The sequence below is a fragment of the Bidens hawaiensis genome, unplaced genomic scaffold (genome assembly GCF_021521415.1).
Source record: "Bidens hawaiensis isolate Kalapana, Puna unplaced genomic scaffold, B.hawaiensis_p1.1 tig00017464_1, whole genome shotgun sequence".
In the NCBI taxonomy this organism is placed as follows: domain Eukaryota; kingdom Viridiplantae; phylum Streptophyta; class Magnoliopsida; order Asterales; family Asteraceae; genus Bidens; species Bidens hawaiensis.
Genome location: NW_027492642.1, coordinates 489,629 through 511,299, shown reverse-complemented (window position 1 = coordinate 511,299; position 21,671 = coordinate 489,629). Strand labels below are relative to the sequence as shown.

The 21,671-nt window shown below is 35.2% G+C and overlaps 2 protein-coding genes across 2 annotated transcripts; one reads left to right on the top strand and one right to left on the bottom strand.

The window, feature by feature from the left end:
* The first annotated feature begins 4,081 nt into the window (after nt 1–4,081).
* On the top strand, nt 4,082–9,809 carry LOC143553969 (BRASSINOSTEROID INSENSITIVE 1-associated receptor kinase 1-like). Its single transcript, XM_077043848.1, has 11 exons — nt 4,082–4,532; nt 4,841–4,973; nt 5,068–5,139; nt 5,613–5,756; nt 6,574–6,645; nt 6,736–6,807; nt 6,900–6,979; nt 7,057–7,188; nt 8,040–8,381; nt 8,528–8,922; nt 9,397–9,809. The coding sequence occupies exons 1-11, from the start codon at nt 4,439–4,441 to the stop codon at nt 9,712–9,714; spliced, it is 1,854 nt and encodes a 617-aa protein (XP_076899963.1). The 5' UTR covers nt 4,082–4,438; the 3' UTR covers nt 9,715–9,809.
* A 5,102-nt stretch (nt 9,810–14,911) lies between these two features.
* On the bottom strand, nt 14,912–18,141 carry LOC143553966 (protein RAE1-like). Its single transcript, XM_077043846.1, has 11 exons — nt 18,025–18,141; nt 17,752–17,856; nt 17,297–17,374; nt 16,987–17,180; nt 16,755–16,896; nt 16,619–16,699; nt 16,406–16,534; nt 15,644–15,721; nt 15,468–15,539; nt 15,298–15,378; nt 14,912–15,219 (listed from the first exon to the last, which is right to left on the bottom strand). The coding sequence occupies exons 1-11, from the start codon at nt 18,073–18,075 to the stop codon at nt 15,169–15,171; spliced, it is 1,062 nt and encodes a 353-aa protein (XP_076899961.1). The 5' UTR covers nt 18,076–18,141; the 3' UTR covers nt 14,912–15,168.
* Nucleotides 18,142–21,671: the final 3,530 nt, after the last annotated feature.

Genomic DNA, 21,671 nt, shown 5'->3' with positions numbered 1-21,671 from the left:
CTAAATCATAATAGTGATTTTTAAAATTAAACAAAAAAATATAATATTGGTTTTTGTAAAGCCCCGAACCCGGTAGCCCTACTTTAGCGTCGGATTTACTCATAAACACAGTTCTTACAAATCAGAGTTAATTAAAACTTTCGCAGAGTATAAAAACTTTCATAAAACATTACAGCAATCCAAAACTTGCCTTAATTAAACATTCTTGTCTTACAAAATAAACGTCAATTAACATTAAAACATCTTGAGTCTTCAGATGCCAGTCTTCTATTCGCCCACCATGTGCCCGCTCAAGCTAGCTGTCTCATTCTACTCACCCGCGTACATACTAAAAGTCAGCTACGCTGAGTGAGTTCTAGTTAATCGGACGCCATACAATATATACACATACATACATATCCGAAGATACATATCCATACTTAATCTGTTACCCTACTACCATACATACATACCTATCTACAATCACCAACCTCAGTCTACCAAGAGTACGTTCATAGTTCGCCGTCTATACCTGTACTCAAGATCGTGAACACGTATAAGGTCCGCAATCCTTACCTATGTTCACAAGTTTTGGTACGTGCAAGGTCCGCAGTCCTTCCCTGTACCATTCTACTATAACAACACGTACAAGGTCCTCAGTCCTTCCCTATGTTGCAACCTAAACCATAGCACGTACGAGGTCCACAGTCCTCCCCTATGCTACCACAACACAAATATAGCACGTATAAGGTCCACAGTCCTTTCCTGTGCTACCACAACACAAATATAGCACGTATAAGGTCCACAGTCCTTTCCTGTGCTGACGCCTATTTACAATACGTATAAGGTCCGCAGTCCTTATCTACGTTGGCGTCTATACCTATAACACGTATAAGGCCCACTGTCCCTATCTACGTTTACATCTATCATCTATATCACGTATGAGGTCCACAGTCCTTAACTACGCCATCACCTGCCAAGTCGATGTCCAACAGAAGCTAAAGGGATTTGCCATCCTAACTTACTACGTCAGACGTAGAACTCACGTACCATTCCTATACCTGCATACACTTACTTCGCATATACAATAAACACATCGTAGCATAAGAACACTCTAGGCGTTCCTCACATCATTCAATTAACAATCATGCTCCTTGTCGGTACGCGCAATATCCGAAGATCGTTCACGCCCCGACAAGCATTCATTTATAACGATCATACATCATCCATATATAACATTCATATCTTCATTTACAACCTGACAGTACGCGCAATATCCGAAGATCGTTCGCGTACCGATAGTCAATCATTAATATCTATCACATATATCATATATGGCATACACTTACCACTTAAGGTAAGTGTATTAACTAAACACATCGAGTATGCACACAGCCCCGAAAACATAACAAGGAGTGGGGCTAGAAACTCACCTGAATGCGGTTCCTTTCTCCGTTTATCGTGGTTCCTCTCTTTAACTGTGCTTTGCTAACCGTATATAGGTTACACGTATCAATACTCGTCCTATCGTATCAGATTATTTCAACTTAGTGCTAAGTTAAACTCAGGTGAAGTTAACCTCAGGTGAAGTTAACCTTAGGTGAAGTTATCAACAGGTGAATTTAACCTTAGGTGAAGTTAACCTTAGGCGAAGTTAACCTTAGGCGAAGTTAACCTTAGGTGAAGTTATCAACAGGTGAAGTTAACCTTAGGCGAAGTTAACCTTAGGCGAAGTTAACCTTAGGCGAAGTTAACCTTAGGCGAAATTAACCTTAGGCGAAGTTAACCTTAGGTGAAGTTATCAACAGGTGAAGTTAACCTTAGGCGAACTTAACCTTAGGCGAAGTTAACCTTAGGTGAAGTTATCAACAGGTGAAGTTAACCTCAGGCGAACTTAGTCAGCTGGCGAACTTGACAACCAGCGAAGTTATCATCAGGCGAACTTAGCTGCAGCGAAGTTGTCCAGCTGCAGCTACTGTTCGTTCTTAATTCCCATAATCATCTTCGTTTCTTAACCAAATAACTCGATTTAGGTATCAACGGAATCGTCTAAGCAGCGCCTACAAACCCTAACCATTCAATCGTTCAAAACATCGGGTTTACAGGGTGCGATTTATGTATATACATACGGGTTTTTCATAGTAACGATTAACCTATCAATCTGTAATCAATTTCAGTAAGTTTTGCCTCGTTGGATTCGTTATTTTACCAGACTAAAACAGATCTATGATTTCTAGACTAAATCCGAACATAAACGAACAAGTTCTCGATATAAACGTACCGTAAACGAGTCGAACTACGAACACGAGCTGGTCTTTGATGTTGCTTTGGTCCGTCACGACGATCTAGCACCAACAAGCTCGGGTTCTCGTCTCCGGATCTTGGTTCGGGTTGTGTGTGTGTTTTGGTGTTGTATGGATTATGTGTGAAATGAATGGAAAATGGGGATTAAGGTTTATATAATTATGGATCATGGGCTTAAGCCCATGGCCTCTTCCTTCCTTCCCAAGTCCATAACCCATATCCATTACCCAACACTAGCCCGACCCATACTAGCTTCTACTCTATTAATTATTTCCCGACTAACCCGAGTAAACTTTCCCACTGATATTAATTTATTTAATTATAATATTCTTAGAAATTTCGGGATGTTACAATTTTCCAAATATAAGTTATTCTAGAAGTTTCTAAAAATATTAATATACATTAAACCAATCTGTTATTATTCCAGAATTTAATAATTTAATAATAATAATAATTGACATTTTTACGAAAATTTGAAATTCAAATATATTTAAAGGTTTGACTATAATAACGATAGTTAATGAAACTATTATGTTTTTTATTATTGATATTATTATTTCATTCCTAAATTAAGCAACATATTATTATTAAATATTAAACGATTTTGATTAACCTTAAATATTAAAATATTAAATTTATTATATAATAATACATTATAAATATACATTTTGAATATAATCAATCGTTTATTTTAGAAAAAAAAAGATTTACAATAAACTGCTTTAATTATATTCAAACTTTGTTTAGTCAAATATTCAGTTACCTACTATATGCTAATTGATATCATTTCAAATTTATAATTATACCTAAATTATTTCTAATCTATATTCAATTATTATCTATAAATATATTGCCTTGAGTTATGCATGTTGTTACGTTTAATAGCAAAGAACATTATGAGTTATTTTGTTGATGTGTAATGGTTGTTATGTTCAAATTAACTTCTTTTAATTTGAAAGTTTTAATATTAAGACAATGTAAATCTATTAATTTTTGGTCGGTATGGTGATGTGTTTAATGACAATATAAATTTATCAAGTTTTAATAGTTAAAGAAATATATGTTTGTTTAAATTGATGTTTAATTTGATTATGTTTAGTGACATGTTATTACACTCGCGTATCACGCGGGCTATACCCTAGTTATATCAATATGTGTGTGTATTTAGTTAAAGTGGAAAATTATGTGCATATATGAAGGGCTTTCATTATTCCATCTTTCATAATAGGCGGCGGGTGTTGTGGGTCGAACCCCGTGCGTGCGTTTGACCCCGTTATTGCCCAACATCTTCTTTTCCTTTTACTTTTCATTTTCATTTTATTTTAAAAGATATATATATATCATATTTATGGAATTAATCTCACCATAAAGAAAGTATAATCTTTTCTTTCATTATTTTAACGTCTAACGAATTTTTCAAATAAGATACTGGTTAAATTCAGCACATTGGAATATACCTGTTTTTTAATCTGAGGAAAGCCCTCACTTAAGGCCAACGACCATAAACACTCACCCGAAGGCATGACAATATGATAAGATAAAACCCATTCATTTTAATAATCCAACTAGTAAACGCCACATATTCGCTTAATCTCTCATCTTCATCATCACCAGATGACTTCAAAACTAAACAATGAGAAAGATCAAACCTTTACCATTCCACCACCAGTTTATTACTACAAAAAATATACAATCTTGTTTATTACTATACTTAAAAAAAAGTTATTGATATAGAAAGAAGTTGAATTCCCAACTAATCTCTTATTATTACTTTCTCTCTCTAGATTCTTTTACAACCAGTTGTATTGATGAGAGAGAAACAAAGCACAGAAAAAGAGAACCTTTGACTAAATTTACGACGACTTCCTCATCCCCAATCTCTCTCTCTCTCTCTCTCTCTCTAATTACCCCCAAAACCCTCAAATTCCACCTTCAAATTCCATCAATCCAACTGTTTCTTGAACTGGGTCTTCTTTATTTTGCCCTAATTGATTAGATTTGCATCTGGGTTTGTAAAAATTTCATCTTTTTAGCTGTTTCTTGAAGTGGGTTTTCAGTTTAGGCTTCTGGGTTTTTCAAATTTCTTGATCTGAGTGGTTGGTTCATGAGAAATCTGGGTTTTTTAGCTTGACTGACCCGGACCCGGTTTTGAGTAATGGATCGGGTTGTTTCTTTGGTTTCAGCTTCAGTTCTTGTGTGGTTCATATTGTTGTTCAATAACTTGTTAAAAGTCTCTGGGAATGCTGAAGGTATTTGCTTTATTGTTCTTCAATCGAATCTTGTTTTGTTGACTTTTGATTTAGGTTTAGTTAATATGATACTATTATTCTTGTTTAACCAGATTTAGTAATGAATGATTGTTGGTTATTGGTTATTGATTTCTAGTTCTAATAATAGTAGTGGACATAATGAGCATATAGTTGAATTTGTTACTGATTTAGTGATTTTGACCTTAATTTGTAACTGGATGGTTTTTTTAACTTGTTTTGGAATTAAAGTTTGATGCTTTATGGTGTTTTTAAAATGGGTTTATGATTAGATTTGGTTTGTTAAACAGGTGATGCATTGAATGCTTTAAAGACTCAATTAGGTGACCCAAATAATGTTCTTCAAAGTTGGGATGCGACGTTGGTGAATCCGTGTACATGGTTTCATGTTACATGCAACAACGAGAACAGTGTTACACGAGTGTAAGCTTATATTTCTTGTTTTGGTAAATATTCGTTTGATTTGAGATACATGTTTAATTATGTTTCCTGTTTTGTGGTTGTTTGTTATACGCAGTGATCTTGGAAACGCAAACTTGTCGGGTCAACTTGTTCCACAGCTTGGTCAACTCTCTAATTTACAGTATTTGTAAGTCATCATAGTTACTTCCTAATTTGAGGCTTTTATTTCTATTTCAGAATCCTTTATATTGTTCACAAAAAGGTTAAATTTTTATTATTTAATCTAATAATTTTTGAATAATCAGGAATTTCCAAACACTCAAACGTCTTATTGTCTGATGATTACAACTATTTTTGGTGAACGTGAGATTCCGTACACGTTACGCTGTCAATATCCTACTAACCAATGGGATCATGTACAACGCATCTTGTTTTCTGATTATTAAATTTAACGTCTTTCTTTTTTTTCTATTATGAAATCAAGATTCGGTTTTTCTAAAAAACCCTTTTGTGCAAGATAAAAGCTTGCGATGTCAAGCTTGATAAACGTAAATATATGTTAAATGTGAACCAGAAAACACATTTTACTTGGAATTGTGATATTTATTTATTGTTTTTCTATCATTATTACTCACAAGCTGTTTTTGAATTATTTTACAGGGAACTTTACAGTAACAATATTACTGGAAAAATTCCAAACGAGCTCGGGAATTTAACAAACTTAGTGAGTCTGGATCTTTATCTCAATCGGTTAGACGGTGTGATTCCAGAAACATTGGGCAAGCTTCAAAAGCTTCGTTTTCTGTACGAATTCTTTTAATTTAATTTAGTTTTTGTTTTAATATTTGTGATCTAACGATTATACTTGGTACTCGTTCTAACCCTTTAATGGATAAACAGGCCGATTTGGGATATACTTTGTTCAAAATGCTTTCTAAATCAGTTTACTTCAAATGGTCTTTAAACAAACCAAACAAACACGAGCATGGCATGTTTGTTCGTTTAACTTTAACTGAACAAACGATCTAAACATGGACAATTAAATGAACATGGTTTTCTTGTTCTTGTTCGTTAAGAAGTAAGAACACAAGTGTGTTTATGTTCATTTGTTCATACTGTAAATGAACGGTTCAAACGAGCGAACGTAACTGAGAACATAAATGAACAAAAAAAAAATCGAATGAAAACCAATTAGAAGTTAACGTGAACATCAATCTATTGGGCCTAGAAAATCATAAAAATAGACTAAATTGTAATTGGATATATTTAAATTTTATAAAGGTAGACTAAATTGTAACGACCATAAAAAAATTATAATGAATTTATGAGCGAATAAACGAGTTAACTTAAACAAACATAAAGGAACGTAAATAAACGCACGTAAATGAATGAATGAGACTTTTTTCGTGTTCATCCCTTTATTAAATAAACGAACTTCCCGTCGAACAGTTGATGTTTGGTTCATTTACAGGCCTAATTTTACAAAGTAGCAAACTAAATTGAACTATTTGCAAGTATTTTGGTTTTTTAGGTGGCTAGTATTATATAGTGGTTGACTTTTGTTGACCATTTTGGTTATTTGAGAATAGCGTGTCATTTTCTGCTGTTTTTGCAAGGACAGTCGTCTCAACAACAACACATTGACGGGAACTATTCCACTTTCGTTAATTACTATAACTTCATTACAAGTTCTGTAAGTATTTCTCTTTTTCTTATCTTTGCACATATATAATATTAGTAGAACACTAACATAATTATATTATATTATTAATGTGCATCATAGTGATCTTTCCAACAACAATTTGAGCGGAGATGTTCCAGTTAATGGTTCCTTCTCTCTTTTCACACCTATCAGGTATGTTTAAACTTCAAATCCATTTTTTGTTTTTAGATTCTTGCAACATGTGACACTTAAGTTAATTCTCAAACCTTTTATTTGATTTACAGTTTTGCTGGTAATCCAAACCTGCGAGCGCCTCCGAATCCTCCTCAACCTCCAACTCCACCAAACTCCCAGTCTCCTTCCGGTATTATCAATTTTCACTATTTATTTTTTTAATTGCAAAGCAAATATCATATTTTCTAAATGTTTATGTTATTTCAGTCGGCAACAGTGCCACTGGGGCCATTGCCGGAGGAGTCGCTGCTGGTGCTGCGCTTCTGTTTGCGGGTCCTGCAATTGCACTTGCTTGGTGGCGACGCCGAAAACCGCAGGATCATTTCTTTGATGTACCGGGTTAGTGAAAAACCACTTGGCTGCTCTCCTTTTACAGTTAAATCGGTCAAATCAGTTTAACAGGTTAAACCGGTCAAAAAGATTTGGATTACTATTGTAACATTTTCTTTTAGTAATTACTATAGGTCTTCTGTTATTTTTATCTATATGGATTGATTTGGGTCACCTCAAATTAGTCAATTTTGGTTTACGAACAGGTCATTTAAAAAAGTATTAATTTGGTTGATGGCAACTGGTTTTGACCTGCACCAAATTTATACTTTTTTTAAGTAGCCCGTTGCACGAACAAAAGTTAGTCAACGAGTCAAAACAGTTTATAGCAAAAGAGTTTGGGCGAAAACAACCATTAAAAAAAGTATTAATTTGTTTGATGGCAGCCTGTTTTGACCCAACCCAAAGTGACTCTTTTTACATGGCCCATTGCACAAACAAAGTTTACTTATCATACTCTCTACGGGTCAAAACGATTCTTAGCAAAATGAGTTGAGGTGAAAACAGGCCATTTGAAAAAAAAAATCAACTTGGTTGATGGAAAACCCGCTTTGACCCGAACCAAAATGATATTTCTTTTAAACGGCCCGTTGCATGAACAAAGTTGGTCAACGATTCAACGGGTCTAATCGGTTCTTAGCAAACTGAGTTGTGGTCAAAACGAGCCATTTTTAAAAAGTATTAGTTTGGTTGATGGCAGCCCGTTTTGATGGTTTGACCCAAACCAAATTGATACTATTTCTAAATGGACCGTTTTTACCCATCACACAAACTCGTCCTGTTTGACGAGCGTACAAAAAAACATGAAATTATTGAAATCTTAGATGCCGATTTACTCATAATTATTATATGTTTTGCAGCTGAAGAAGATCCAGAAGTTCATTTAGGGCAATTGAAGAGGTTTTCTCTTCGGGAACTACAAGTTGCAACCGACAATTTTGGTAATCGACACATTCTTGGACGAGGTGGATTCGGTAAAGTTTATAAAGGACGTCTGGCGGATGGAACGTTAGTGGCTGTGAAAAGGTTAAAAGAGGAAAGAACTCAGGGTGGAGAATTACAGTTTCAAACGGAAGTTGAAATGATTAGCATGGCTGTGCACCGAAACCTGCTTCGTTTGAAAGGATTTTGCATGACACCCACCGAGCGGTTGCTTGTTTATCCGTATATGGCTAACGGGAGTGTTGCATCATGTTTAAGAGGTAATTTTCAGCTACCATCTTTATAAAAATTAAAAGAAAAGCTGTAAAATGTCGACATTCTTGGACAAAGCTTGACTTTTTGACTTCAAAATATACATAAATCAATGCCTATAGTATCTAACAACTTGTTTAAATAATTATTGCAGAGAGACCCGAAAGCCAGGAGCCACTTGATTGGCCAAAAAGGAAGCAAATTGCACTCGGGTCTGCACGAGGTCTTGCTTATTTACACGATCATTGTGACCCGAAAATCATTCACCGCGATGTGAAAGCTGCAAATATATTATTAGATGAAGAATTTGAAGCGGTTGTAGGAGATTTTGGGTTGGCTAAACTTATGGATTACAAGGATACTCATGTTACAACTGCTGTTCGTGGTACAATTGGACACATAGCACCCGAATATCTGTCAACCGGGAAATCTTCAGAAAAGACGGATGTTTTTGGATATGGAGTTATGCTTCTGGAACTCATTACTGGACAACGGGCTTTTGATCTTGCTCGTCTTGCTAATGATGATGATGTCATGTTGCTAGATTGGGTAACAAATTTTATACTTTTTACTTTTTTGTTAATATTAGTTGTTTTGTTTCTGTCTATAGCTAAACCATAAGTTTATGCAAAGATCACCTTAAAAGATTGTGAATCTTGAAACCTCATACAAAATCACCTTAAAGATTGTGAATTTTTGAAACTCTATATGAAAAAAATTTACGAATTGTGAATCTTGGAACTTTATACAAAAAGGAAAAAAACCTTAAGATTGTGAGTTTGTAACTTTATACAAAAAAGAACCTTAAAAGATTGTAAATCTTGAAACTTTATACAAAAAAAGATTGCAACTCTTGAAACTTTATGCCAAAAAAGATTGTAAATCTTGAAACTTTATACGAAAATAAATCTTAAAAGATTGTAAATCTTGAAACTTAACTTTATACCAAACAAGATTGTAAATCTTGAAACTTTATAAAAAAATAAACCTTAAAAAGATTGTAAATCATGAAACTTTTCACAGGTGAAAGGGCTTTTGAGGGAAAAGAAGCTGGAGACACTGGTGGATGCTGATTTGAAAGGTAACTATATAGAAGCTGAGGTGGAACAACTGATCCAGGTGGCACTTTTGTGCACGCAAGGAACGCCATTGGAGCGACCCAAAATGTCAGAAGTTGTGAGGATGCTTGAAGGTGACGGGTTGGCTGAGAGATGGGAAGAATGGCAGAAAGATGAGATGTTTAGGCAAGAGTTCAACACCACTCATAATCCAAATGCTGATTGGATTATTCAAGATTCCACGTATAATCTTCGTCCTGATGAATTGTCGGGGCCCAGATGATCACGTCGTGTTTTTCGCTTTTTCGTGTATTTTTATGGAAATCGATATTTATGATCATTGTGCATATGAAAATACTTCCGTTTCGTTGTTTTCACCCAAGACTGGTGGGGTGGGGTGGGGTGGGTTGTGTAGAGTTTTGGTCTTTGTTGGTTAATTTGTGCTTATAGATTGGCAGGTGGGAGTAAGAGGAGTCGGGTTGGGTCTGTCAGAACTTTGAATGTTGTTGAAACAGCTATGTATTTTGGTTCGTTATGTAGTAAACCAGATGAACTGAATAATTACACTTTGTTGCTATTTTAGGTCTTGTTCGGTCCTTATGTTAGATTAACTCGGGAGATGATTGTATGGTGGATTTTGATGCTGATGCTATAAGACTAAAGAGCTCCATTTAAACTAAAAACCGACCTAAAAGTGTGTTAGGCATGCGCCCTTGAGTGCAGCACCGCACAAAAGGCGATCGGATCTGGTCTAAAGCGGCCTAAAAACATATGAACAAGTCTAAAACAACTAAAAGGTGCAGGTGCAGCGTATGTGTTGCTTGTTTTGGACGTGTGCTTTCTTGTGCCTAGCCTTGTTTTGGACGTGTGCTTTCTGGTGCGCAGCTAGGTGACATGCCCACCCTTTGTTGAGTGTGCGGAGTCTATAAATGTTATCTTAAAAACAATTTATGTCCTAACAAGTTTTGATGATAGTATTTACTATTTAGTATTAAGAAATCTCCATCACGGCACCCATGGGGCATGGGTTAAAAAACATCTCCATCGTGAGCATCCCGGCCAGCGTGGAAGATCCACAGGAGGATTTGTGTTGGAAGGTTGTGTCCATGAGGAAGGTTGAGTCAAATGAGCTGTGGGCGGAGTGAGAGGAGAGAGGTTCATGTATACACACGTCACCATGGATAATGAGGGGGGTCGATCACGACAGACACATGTCATCGTGAAGGGGAAAAACGAGGCGTTCGTGAGAGGGATCAATCACGACAGACACATGTCATCAAACGGAATGCAGTTAACATAAGATTAATTTTCAAATATAACAAAAAATATAAGTAATTAAAATCATCCCACTAATAAGAACAACTTTTGTGGAAAATTATTTAGATTGATGGACTACTATAACAAGCCTGTGATGCCATTACGGTCGGTTTTGACCCCAAAATATTCAGTGTAGTTGTAACTTGAGAAAAGAATATGAATTATAAATGTTTCAGATTAAACAAGTGGGGCCAAGGCCGTTCAACGTTCGTCTTTTTTTTTATTCAGTAATTTGATAATAACAAATAATCTTTCGAAAACAATATAAGAAAATACTTAAGTGTGGTTGACATGACTAAAAACAAAATAAAAAATCTAAACCTAAACATATACAATGGCTTGTATCGATTTAAAATTGTCAAAAAGAATTATAAACAAATGACCCTTACTGCTATTTAGACGTGAAAAAAAAAACCGGTTCCGGAACCGAACCGGTGGAACCGACCCGGAACCGGTTCCAGTTCCTACCCGATGGACCTCATACCCGGTTTGGGTATTTTTGTACCCGAAATTCATACCCGGTTCCACTAATTGTATTTTCCAATCGGTTCCTACCTGGTTCCAAATTGTACTCGGTCCGGTTCCTACCCGAAATAACCGGTTCCGGCGGGTTTTTTTTAAAAAGGTCAACTACAGGTCAAACTAGCCGTTGGAACCGGTTCCAACGGTAATATAGCCGTTGGAACCGGTTTTTGAGAGTATTATAGCCGTTGTAACCGGTTCCAACGGCTATATTACCGTTGGAACCGGTTTTCGAGAAAAAAAAAGTCGTTGTAACCGGTTCCAACGGTAATATAGCCGTTGGAACTGGTTCTTGATGCCCAAAACCTATATATAAGTTGTTTTCCATCACTTGTTTCACCACCAAATTCAAAAACAAACTAAAATACTTCTCCTTTAGCAAACCCGACCATCCAACTAAATATTATTATGGCACCCATCTAAAAAACTAACAAGAAGGCTAAGAAGAGTGTTTTTATTGAACCCGTTCGTGCTATAGATGACCCAAATGTTCTTGCGGTCGTCACCCATAACCGCAGCCAAGACATATGGAAGAATTGGGATTTGGTTGTCAATGCCGAAGGTGATCAAAAGGCTCGTTGCAAACTATGTGGAACACAATTAAAGCACGATTCCAACTCGACTTTGAGAAAGCACATCGAGAAACCATATTGCAAGGCCTTGAAAGGGATTGGCGCAACCGATCAAGTTGACTTGGGTAAAGATGGTACACTATTTCGTTACAACACGACTCAAATTCAAGATAGAATGGCAAAGTTCGTTATTCAACGAGGTTTGTCGTTTAACCACTTTGATGACCCGGATTTGACGTTGTTGATTCGAGAAACTCTACAACCGCGATACACACATGTAAGTCGTACTACCTTAAGACGTCATTATATCAAGTTGTGGGAGTGTGCTAAAAAAGAGTTAATCGAGTTTTTTCATTCTTTACAAGCGATGGTTAGTTTAACTACCGATGTTTAGTCGGCACCACACGGGTTGCCCGAATCATACATATGTGTCACCGCTCATTGGGTTGATCCGGTGACATGGCAATTGATGAAACGCACCATCGCTTTTGAAAACTTCCCGTTCCCACATACCGCCGAAAAATTGTTTGAATTGCTTGATGAAGTTATAACGACTTACAACTTGAGAAATAAAATATTTTCGATTTCGTTTGACAACGCATCAAACAATACTAAGGCAGCCGAAAATTTATCATTAAATATTCACCACCTTGTTACGGGGATTTTTTTCATGTTCGATGTGTTACACATATCATCAACTTGGTTGTTCAAAAAGGTCTCGACAATGAAAACATTTGTGACGATTTAAAAGTTTTTAGACTTATGTTACAAGATGTCTTCAAAAGTGGTAAAAGAAGACATCTTGAATATAAGAACTATTGCAAGTCGGTTGAAAGAAAGTATTTAAGGCCGAATTCGGACGTTCCAACCCGTTGGAACTCAACTTGTCATATGCTCAAGTGTGCTTTTGCCCAACGCCATCTCTACAAAGTTTTCATAACAATTTTGTTGACGTACGCGAGGCCGATATGCTTCCGGAAAGTGTTTGGGTCAATGTCGGTTTTTTGTTGGAGTATCTTGACGTGTTCAAAAACTCAACAACAAAGTTATCGGGAGTCTATTACCCTACTAGTTATTGGGTTTTGCAAGAATTATACTACATGTCTTGTACTTTTAAAGAGTTTGAGAAAAAAAAACTCTTTAAGAATATTGTTGTGGTGATGAAAGAAAAGTTTTTAAAATATTTTGAAAACATACCGCCCGTCTTTACTTGTGCCACCGCTTTAAACCCCTATTGGAATGTTCATGGGGTTGAGACAACGATCGAGGAAATATTCGACAACATGTGTATGCACGAGATCGACCCGAAGTTGTCGACGGAAGCGATGGAAAAGTTCAACAAAAACCTTCAAGACCTTTATGACCATTATTTTCAAATGTATGGTCCAAGCACGAGATCGTCTTTTGTGAAAAAAAACAACTAGTAAGTCGTGCAAGGACCCACTTATAAACTTGATGAATGTGGTTCGTGAATCGGCATCTAAGAGGCAAAGAGGAAACACACCAACTAGCGAACTTGGTCGATATAGTGGAGCAAACTATGTTGAGGGCGCAACGGTCGACGAAATTCGCAATATTGATTTGTTGGCTTGGTGGAAAGGAAAACAAAACGAATTTCCTATTCTATCCGCCATGGCTCGTGATTTGCTTGCCGTACAAGCCTCAACGGTTGCTTCCGAATCGGTTTTTTCTCTTAGTGGGAGGGTATTATCAATGCGAAGAACAAAATTAACTCCCGAGTCTCTAGAGGTTTGCATTTGCCTAAAGGACCATTTGGATGCGGTGGATCGTGTACAACACAAGGCGAACTTTGAAGACGAAATACCAATAGAGCGTCCTATTCATGATGAGGAGGCGGAGGACGGGCTTTCTTCGATAATGAAGACGAGGGTGAAGACGAGAATGAAGACGAGGGTGAAGACGAAGAAGAGTTGTAATTTTTATTTGTTTTAGTAAATTATTTGTAACAAGTTCAACTAATATTTAATTTTGATTTGTTTAATAACTACTTTTGTTTTGTTTATTACTAGTACCGGTTTATTTCTTATTAGTCATGATTAATTTTTTGTTACTTTTTTAATAACGACGAACATTTTATTTATTTAAACAATAACTATTACAAACATTATTAAAACATAAACGATACTAAACTTAACAACTAAAACTAAAAAACAATGTCCGTCGTTTTAATCCGGCGTTCTACAACGATTAAGCGTTGTCACCGGCGGTAGATACTTGAGTTGTAGAGCCGGACGACTCCCCCACTTCCGCTTTCTTGGCATCCAAACTTATTCGTATGCTTTCGTAAGGTCGAGTTCGACCCCGCTTTAAGAAACTTCGAGCAATACTTGCACCGAGCCATCTCTTGTGCGTCGGTCATGACACACAAATCGTAATGAACCCAAACATCGGGGCATCGTGTTGTTTCGATCACCATAACAACGTCGTCATTAGTTGCCATTTCTTCTCGGTTTAACCTTAATTATGATTTAGAGTGTGTTTTATACTTTTGAAAGTGATTTAACTTAACACACAACACATTGCTATTTATAGTATGTTGGTAAGGTTTATATAGTAAAAAAAACCGGTTCCAACGGTCAAAAACGGCTATATAGCCGTTGGAACCGGTTCCTAACGGCTATATTATTTGAATTTCAAAAAAAACCGGCGGAACCGGTTTTTACGTAATATCTGGTCTCAATTCCTACCCTACCCGGTTCCTAAAAGTTGCCATTTCATGTCATCGGTTCGGGTCCGGAACCGAACCGGTTCCTAACTGGAACCGGTCCCATTTTCTACCCGGTGTGAAAAAACCTGGTTCCGAACCGGTTCGGGTTTTTAACAATACCCGATTTGTGCACGTCTACTGCTATTAGTCTAATATAACGTAATTAGCAAAATAGTGTTTTTCATAATTTCATCCGGTCATAATTAAGATATTTTTTTCCTCTAAATTATAAAATTAAAGAGACTTTTATTCCAAAAGGAAAAACTGTTAGTTTATACAAAAAAAATTTTCCCAAATTTAAGCCAGCCCGGCCCTTTAACGTTTTAACTTCTTGTTCGGCCTGTTTAACGAGTTCATTTCACCACCTTTACTCAACAGCAAACAACTCAGAACATTAGCTAACTCCACACATTTTCACATTAACAACCATAGACAGACTCCCAATCTTTCAACAGAAAAAGTCAAACGTCTATATCAAAGAAAAGTCAAACATCATTATGAAACATATTGTCTCTACTGGATCACTGAAAAGGAGCAAAAGGATAGCACAAAATAATCTCTTTTCATTTACAACGAATACACACGTGACAGCAAGTCTTTACTTCCTTCCACTGGTTCCAATCCGAGGCTTGCCTTTAACCTCAGATTCCTGCCATATTAACAAATTTCCATTACCAGATCCAATATATAAGATAATCTCTATATATACATAAGAAACCTTAAATACCTGAGGCAAGTGCAAGTAAATGTAATTCTTTGCTGTCGTTGGATTGTGATTTTCTGCACCCTTACTCCAGTCATAGCACACCTTAACACAACAAATGTTGTTCGTATAATTAATAATCATATCATTATCATAATTCAAACTCGAGGGTACAGATAGATACTATTACATACCGCATAAGCATAAATGGAGCCATCATTGTTGAAGCTGCTGCAAGGTATCGGTTGACTGCATCTTGACATTGCCTGTACAACCACATTAATAATTAACATATCTCAAAAAGGCTACAAGATACTTTTAGCTTTAGAGTACATATTTAGGTATGTTGACTTTTATGAAATAGTCAAACCTTCAGTCTTTGCTTGCTATCTTTGTCCCAGAAGTTAAAAGCACCATCAGATCCAGCAGTTGCAAACGTGTGGTGAATCTGAAAACAGAAACAAAATGTAAGGGTTTGTTTAAACCAGCAGATTAGCAAAAAACGAACTTTTCAAAATGGTATAATATCATATGTTCCCAGTTCTTAAATTAGGACATTTATACTCTCCCCTTAAGACGTGCATCAGGATACAAGAGTTTGAAGGAGAAAGATAAGGGTATAATGGTCATATTGCAAACTACAAACTGTATTTAATGAAACGGGTAAATATGAAAATGAGTTTTATGATATTAGCTTTTTGGTTAGGTAAAGATGATACTATTCAAGTTTTCAAAAGTATATTCGTTCCCCTTTCAAATTTACCAATAGAAATAAAAAACAAAGTATCTAACAACCAAAATTAACCAGCAGATTAGCAAAAACAAGATTTTCAAAATCGTATAATATCATATTACCCAACAAAATATCAAATATACCCGTTTTCAAGTTTATGACTTGTGAAATTTATGCCCTTCCTTTAACGTGCATTAGGATACGCGAGTTTAGAGTATATAAAGATAAGGGTATAAAGGTAATATTACAAACAGGTATAAATGAAAATGAGTATTTTGTATATTAATTATTTTGGTTAGGTAAATATGATATGGGATGCAAGTTTTCAAAGTTATAAATAATTATAAATAAAATCGCTTGTTCAAGTTTACCAATAGCAATGAAAATGAAATATCTTACAGGATGAAAGTTAAGAGCATTGACTGAGTATATATCGTTTCCTTCTCTGTGGCATTTAAAAGTAAAGTTTTTAGTTTGTTGTTGTTCATCAAGATGATGCACACCAACTCTCCCTTCAATCGATCCAACCTAAGAACCAAAATTAATCACCGTTAACAAAGTAATATACATTATAAAATAACATAATAACACAATCTGAGAGTAACAACATACCAAAAAGCCTTGCTGATCTGGAAATGCAGCAACACACCTGGTTTGATACTTGAGTGGCGAAGTGATTCTTTTGAACTCAGTCTGTTGCCAAGTTTCACACAAAATTCGATACACGATTAATATTAACTAACCGTACCTGAGGGTTTTGCAGATTGAAGACAATAAGGTTTCTATCTGCAGTACCAACAACCATTAAAGGATGTCTAACTGAAAGTGCATAACAGCGTTCAGGAAGTTGTTGAGTGTGAACTGGAGTTGATTGCCTCAAATCCCAGTATCTGAAAAGCAGGGCATGATTTATTTACAAAATTAAGTTTACAAAGTTACATATATAATAAGAATTAACAAACTAGAAATTCAATGCATACCTTAGAGTCTTATCCCAGCTTCCTGAAACCAAAAGATTCATCTCTGGAATCCAAGCAACCTCTTTAACAGGAGCATCATGCATAGCAACAGTTACAGGTTGACCACCAGACAGTAACGGCCACATCTTCACTTGTTTGTCACAACCGCCAGAGAAAACAGTTGTTCCATCATCCTTCCAAGCTGAACATAAAACCTGCAAGTACCAATCCAAATTGAAAATTTGGAAAACAATAATCATGAGAATGCAATACAAACATTGGAAATTGATTATCCAAACAGTGCACAATTGTATATTGTTAACGCTATTACCGGCTGATCATGTGCAATTGAAGCCTTTCCCACAGAGCCAACAGTGGTTCCAGTTTTCGTTATCTCCCAACATCTCACCTGCAATTGTTAACTTAGAACCATCAGAATCCCCAATTTCGATAACAAGTTATAAAATCAAGCAAAAGTAAACTACAGAATTACGGCTTGTTAACACGACACCAAGTTAAACAGGTTCGTGTTTGAGCTTAATGGGTTTCGTGTCTTAAACAGGTCAACACGTTTAAAGTTGTAATAATTTAGAATTTTGTGAACTTTGGCAACTTTAGTTTCACTAAAGTATGTGATATTTACAGTGTTTCTAAACATGTTGTTGTTCGTGTTTAAATAAAAATAACACAATTATTTATCGTGTCGTGTTTATGTCTGTCACCACATGTAACCGTGTCATATCCTACACATTATGAGAGCCCTAATTCACAGAGTTAAACTGAAACATCATGACAGAAACATTCCTGATTATCCCAAGAAGTAGCGACAAGATAATTGGCCTTGGGGCTGAAGGAAAGGCTCGACACACTATCCAAAGGAGGCGACACCACCTATACACAACCAATATAACCACTTCAATCCCAAAATTGGTATAAAAAAACACAATTAACCACATCATTAACGAACATAATGCGCATTTAATTAATAACGAACAATAAACAATTCAATTATTAAATAATAATAAAAGAATAAAGGAAAGAAAGAATGAATTGTTTAACCTCGGTTGACTTGTTGGGATTGGTATTGTTAGCCATGCCAAATGCAGACATTGGTGATGATGAAATTGAAGCTCTGTGAAACGAATTGGTACGGAAACCCTATATATGTCGCCGGAGAGTTATGAAGAAGAATGGTGTTGTGTTGATTTGAAGCCCAGAAGGATCGAATTATTATATATATATATAAAGGGTGTGGAGTTGAGATTCAAAAAGCGTTCTACTGACGCTATAGAATCGGGTCGGTACGCTACCCTTTAATACGGTCGGGTCGGGTCGTGTCGGGTCAGGTCCAGATACAGCATGAGGTCGGTTCGAGATACATCACTCACCGTATATAATATAATAACTTATTATTCTAATATTCTTCTTCAATTTCTTTTTTTAATGTGTGAGGCTGTCTTACTTTCGAATTTTGGGAAGCTCCATTGGTTTATTCTTGCAGATTATATTGTTTTAACCAAGCTTACACTGATTTTAGAGTTTGGTTTGGGTGTTTTTCCGGAAAACTATATCACTGGCTGCTACATAACAATTGCTGTGTCATCATAAGGGCAGAACTATAAACTCTCTAGCGTAACCCACGGAAGAACGAAAACCCGGGTAGACTCGGGATTCAAGCTGACAATCTCGCAATACCATTAAAAGTGACACAAGTGAGAATCGAACTTTAAGTCTTCACTAAAGAACCTAAATCTTTTACTACTATATCACAAGTGAGAATTTGTTAATAACCTTTGTATAATTATGAAATTTTCAAACAACGAGTATAATACATATTATTAAAACATATTTATGATTAGATCAAAGTAACTAAACAATACGTATTCTATTATAAATAAAAAAGTTAAGTGTCATTTTAGTATACGTGGTTACGTTTATCATCTTAATATCGTTTTATTAATAAAATCTCTCTTTATTAAGGTTCAATATCTTGCAAAGTAGACAAAAAGTCCAAATTTTGGCACAAAACGAGAAAAACATGCAAAAACCTCGGGCAGTGAGATAGAAAGTAAATAACTCATTGAATTAAGTGCCATTTTAGTACATGTGGTTTAGCCAACTACGCAACTTTAGTACCTATTCTTTATTTTGTGCAAATGACTACATCAGCTTTAAAAAACTTGCAATTTTAGTACTTTTTTTCTAACCCTGTCTATCTTGTAAACCCTAAATCCCCAAATCATAACATCAAAATCAAAATCCTAAATCCCCAAATATCGTCAAAATTCAAACTCTATGATGGTATGGAGAAAGGGTTTGGGGATTTAGGATTTTGATTTTGATGTTATGATTTGTGGATTTCGTGTTTACAAGATATAAGCGTTTAGAAGAAAAGAAAAAAACAAAGAAAATATCGAAGTTACCAAATTATCCCTAACTTAACGGAAAAAATAGACGGGGTTAGAAAAAAGTACTAAAAATGCAAGTTTTTTGAAACTGAGATAGCCAATTGCACAAAATAAAGAATATGTACTAAAGTTGCGTAGTTGGCCAAACCACAGATACTAAAATGACACTTAACTCTAAATCATTAGATGGATTAAATAATCCCAAAAATTCATAACATATATAAAAACATGTGAGACAATGTAAAAACATAATTTAGGAAGGCTCGAATCACGAAAACTGAAAAATAAGCACGAACCAGTACAGGACCCGGAAAGGATCCCACACAAACTATTTCCAAGAAAATGGTTTTATGGTCCATAATGTCAAGAATTTGTTTTCGTTCAAAGTCTGACAAAAATTATTTAAAACGGAATCCGTATGGATATTTAAATCACGCAATACGTTAAACGATTAACCGGAATCAACTAGTTATTAAACAAAAAACCCTCACATACCCCCCCCCCCTCTAGCCGGGCCCCCTTAACACCTGACACCCCCACTGTCACACCCCGACCAAAGGCGGTGGAACATGCCGGGGCGTAACGTATTGATTGGACAGTAGCTTAAAAGACACTAATTAAAGCGATAGTAAATATTTAATTTCATTAACATTAAACACGTACACAAATTCAATAATTGTAACAATTACATCATATTCTTGTATGTTGAATAATATCCTAAGGTCAAACTATTGCCTTCCAACTTGAATAATATCAATTACTTGTACCTGTAACATGTATGAAAATAGAGTTTGTCAACACGAATGTTGGTGAGAATGCATAGTTTTAGTTATATATATATATATATATATATATATATATATATAAATCACAATTCATATGTAAATGATGACTATTACAATTCCTATGAAAATGTAAACTAAATAGATGTGGACCCGTTCTTATTGATACGAAATCAAAGTATTTGGGTAAATATATGATCATACTAGATGAGGATGAGATACCAACCACCAAACATAAAATAAACAATTAAGCACATAGAGCATTATCATAGAGCATGCAATAATCACACATAAACATATATTGAATTGTGTTATGAATAGATAAGTAAATAAAAATGAGTAATTTAAATAGGGTATATATGCCACCCCCAAAATTTAAAAGATTAAAAGGGGGATATGTAAACTCACATTTGAGATTAAAGCCAAACTTGAAATGACAACCGAAAGTACGTTAAAGAAAATAAACGATCGAACCTCACGAACTATAATAAACAAAATATTATAATTAAAGACTAACTATTGGGATTGGAAAGTTTAAAGAATACTAAATCTAATGTATAAATATCAAGATAAAAACAAGGAAAAGATCAAAAGGAAGATGAAATACAAAATCAGTTTTTGGACAGCAAACTGTTCTGTTTTTATTAAGGTATTTAAAATATCAAACAATTTTATTATAAATCAAGACTTTCTAGTCTGCTAAATTAGAATGTTTTGAACAGCTTTCATTTAGAGAAGTTTTGCAAATTCGTAACCTAAATAGGCCAAAACAGCCATGTAAATCAGAGGGTACGAATCTGTGCACTGTTTTTAAAATATTTATTGCGAATTCATAGGAATGAATTAAAATGCATAAAATAATTTTTAGAACCGTAATTCATTGAAGTATATCATAGAATTTGGTGTTGTACTTTTTCAGTTTGTTATAAACAAGATATGCCTCTTTCTTTGACGGCTATATCTAATGTCAAAACTGAAATATTGCTAAAAGCAATATTCTAACGATTTCGAAAAGGTTTTTGATGAAATAAAATTATGGAATTTTTTGGATATGATTATATAACATTTATTAGCATATATATAATCAAAAATCCTTGGGTCCTTTGAACAAAAAAAAAATAATGATTCAAAACTAAAAAATAAAGATGTAAGAACGTTTCAAGCGTGACCTTCATGTAATCGATCATCTCCTTGTGTTTTTTGTCTCATCCACCCTATACAACATGGTGTATGGATTATGTGGATTCCTAGACATGATTGTGTTATGGCCACATGACCATTTGATTAACTAGTATGAACAAGAATTTAAAATAAGTAAAAATAAGATGAAGAAGACTTGAATAATTAAAACCTTACCTTTGAAATGGAGAAAAAAATAATCTCTTGAACTTGTCAAAGAGTGGTGCAAGAATGAAAGGGGTGGGAGTGAGTTCTTATTTATACTAAAATAAGGAGGTTATTCTTTAGAATGTTTTAATGATAAAATTGATTAGGAGAGTGATTTAGGGGAGGAGGT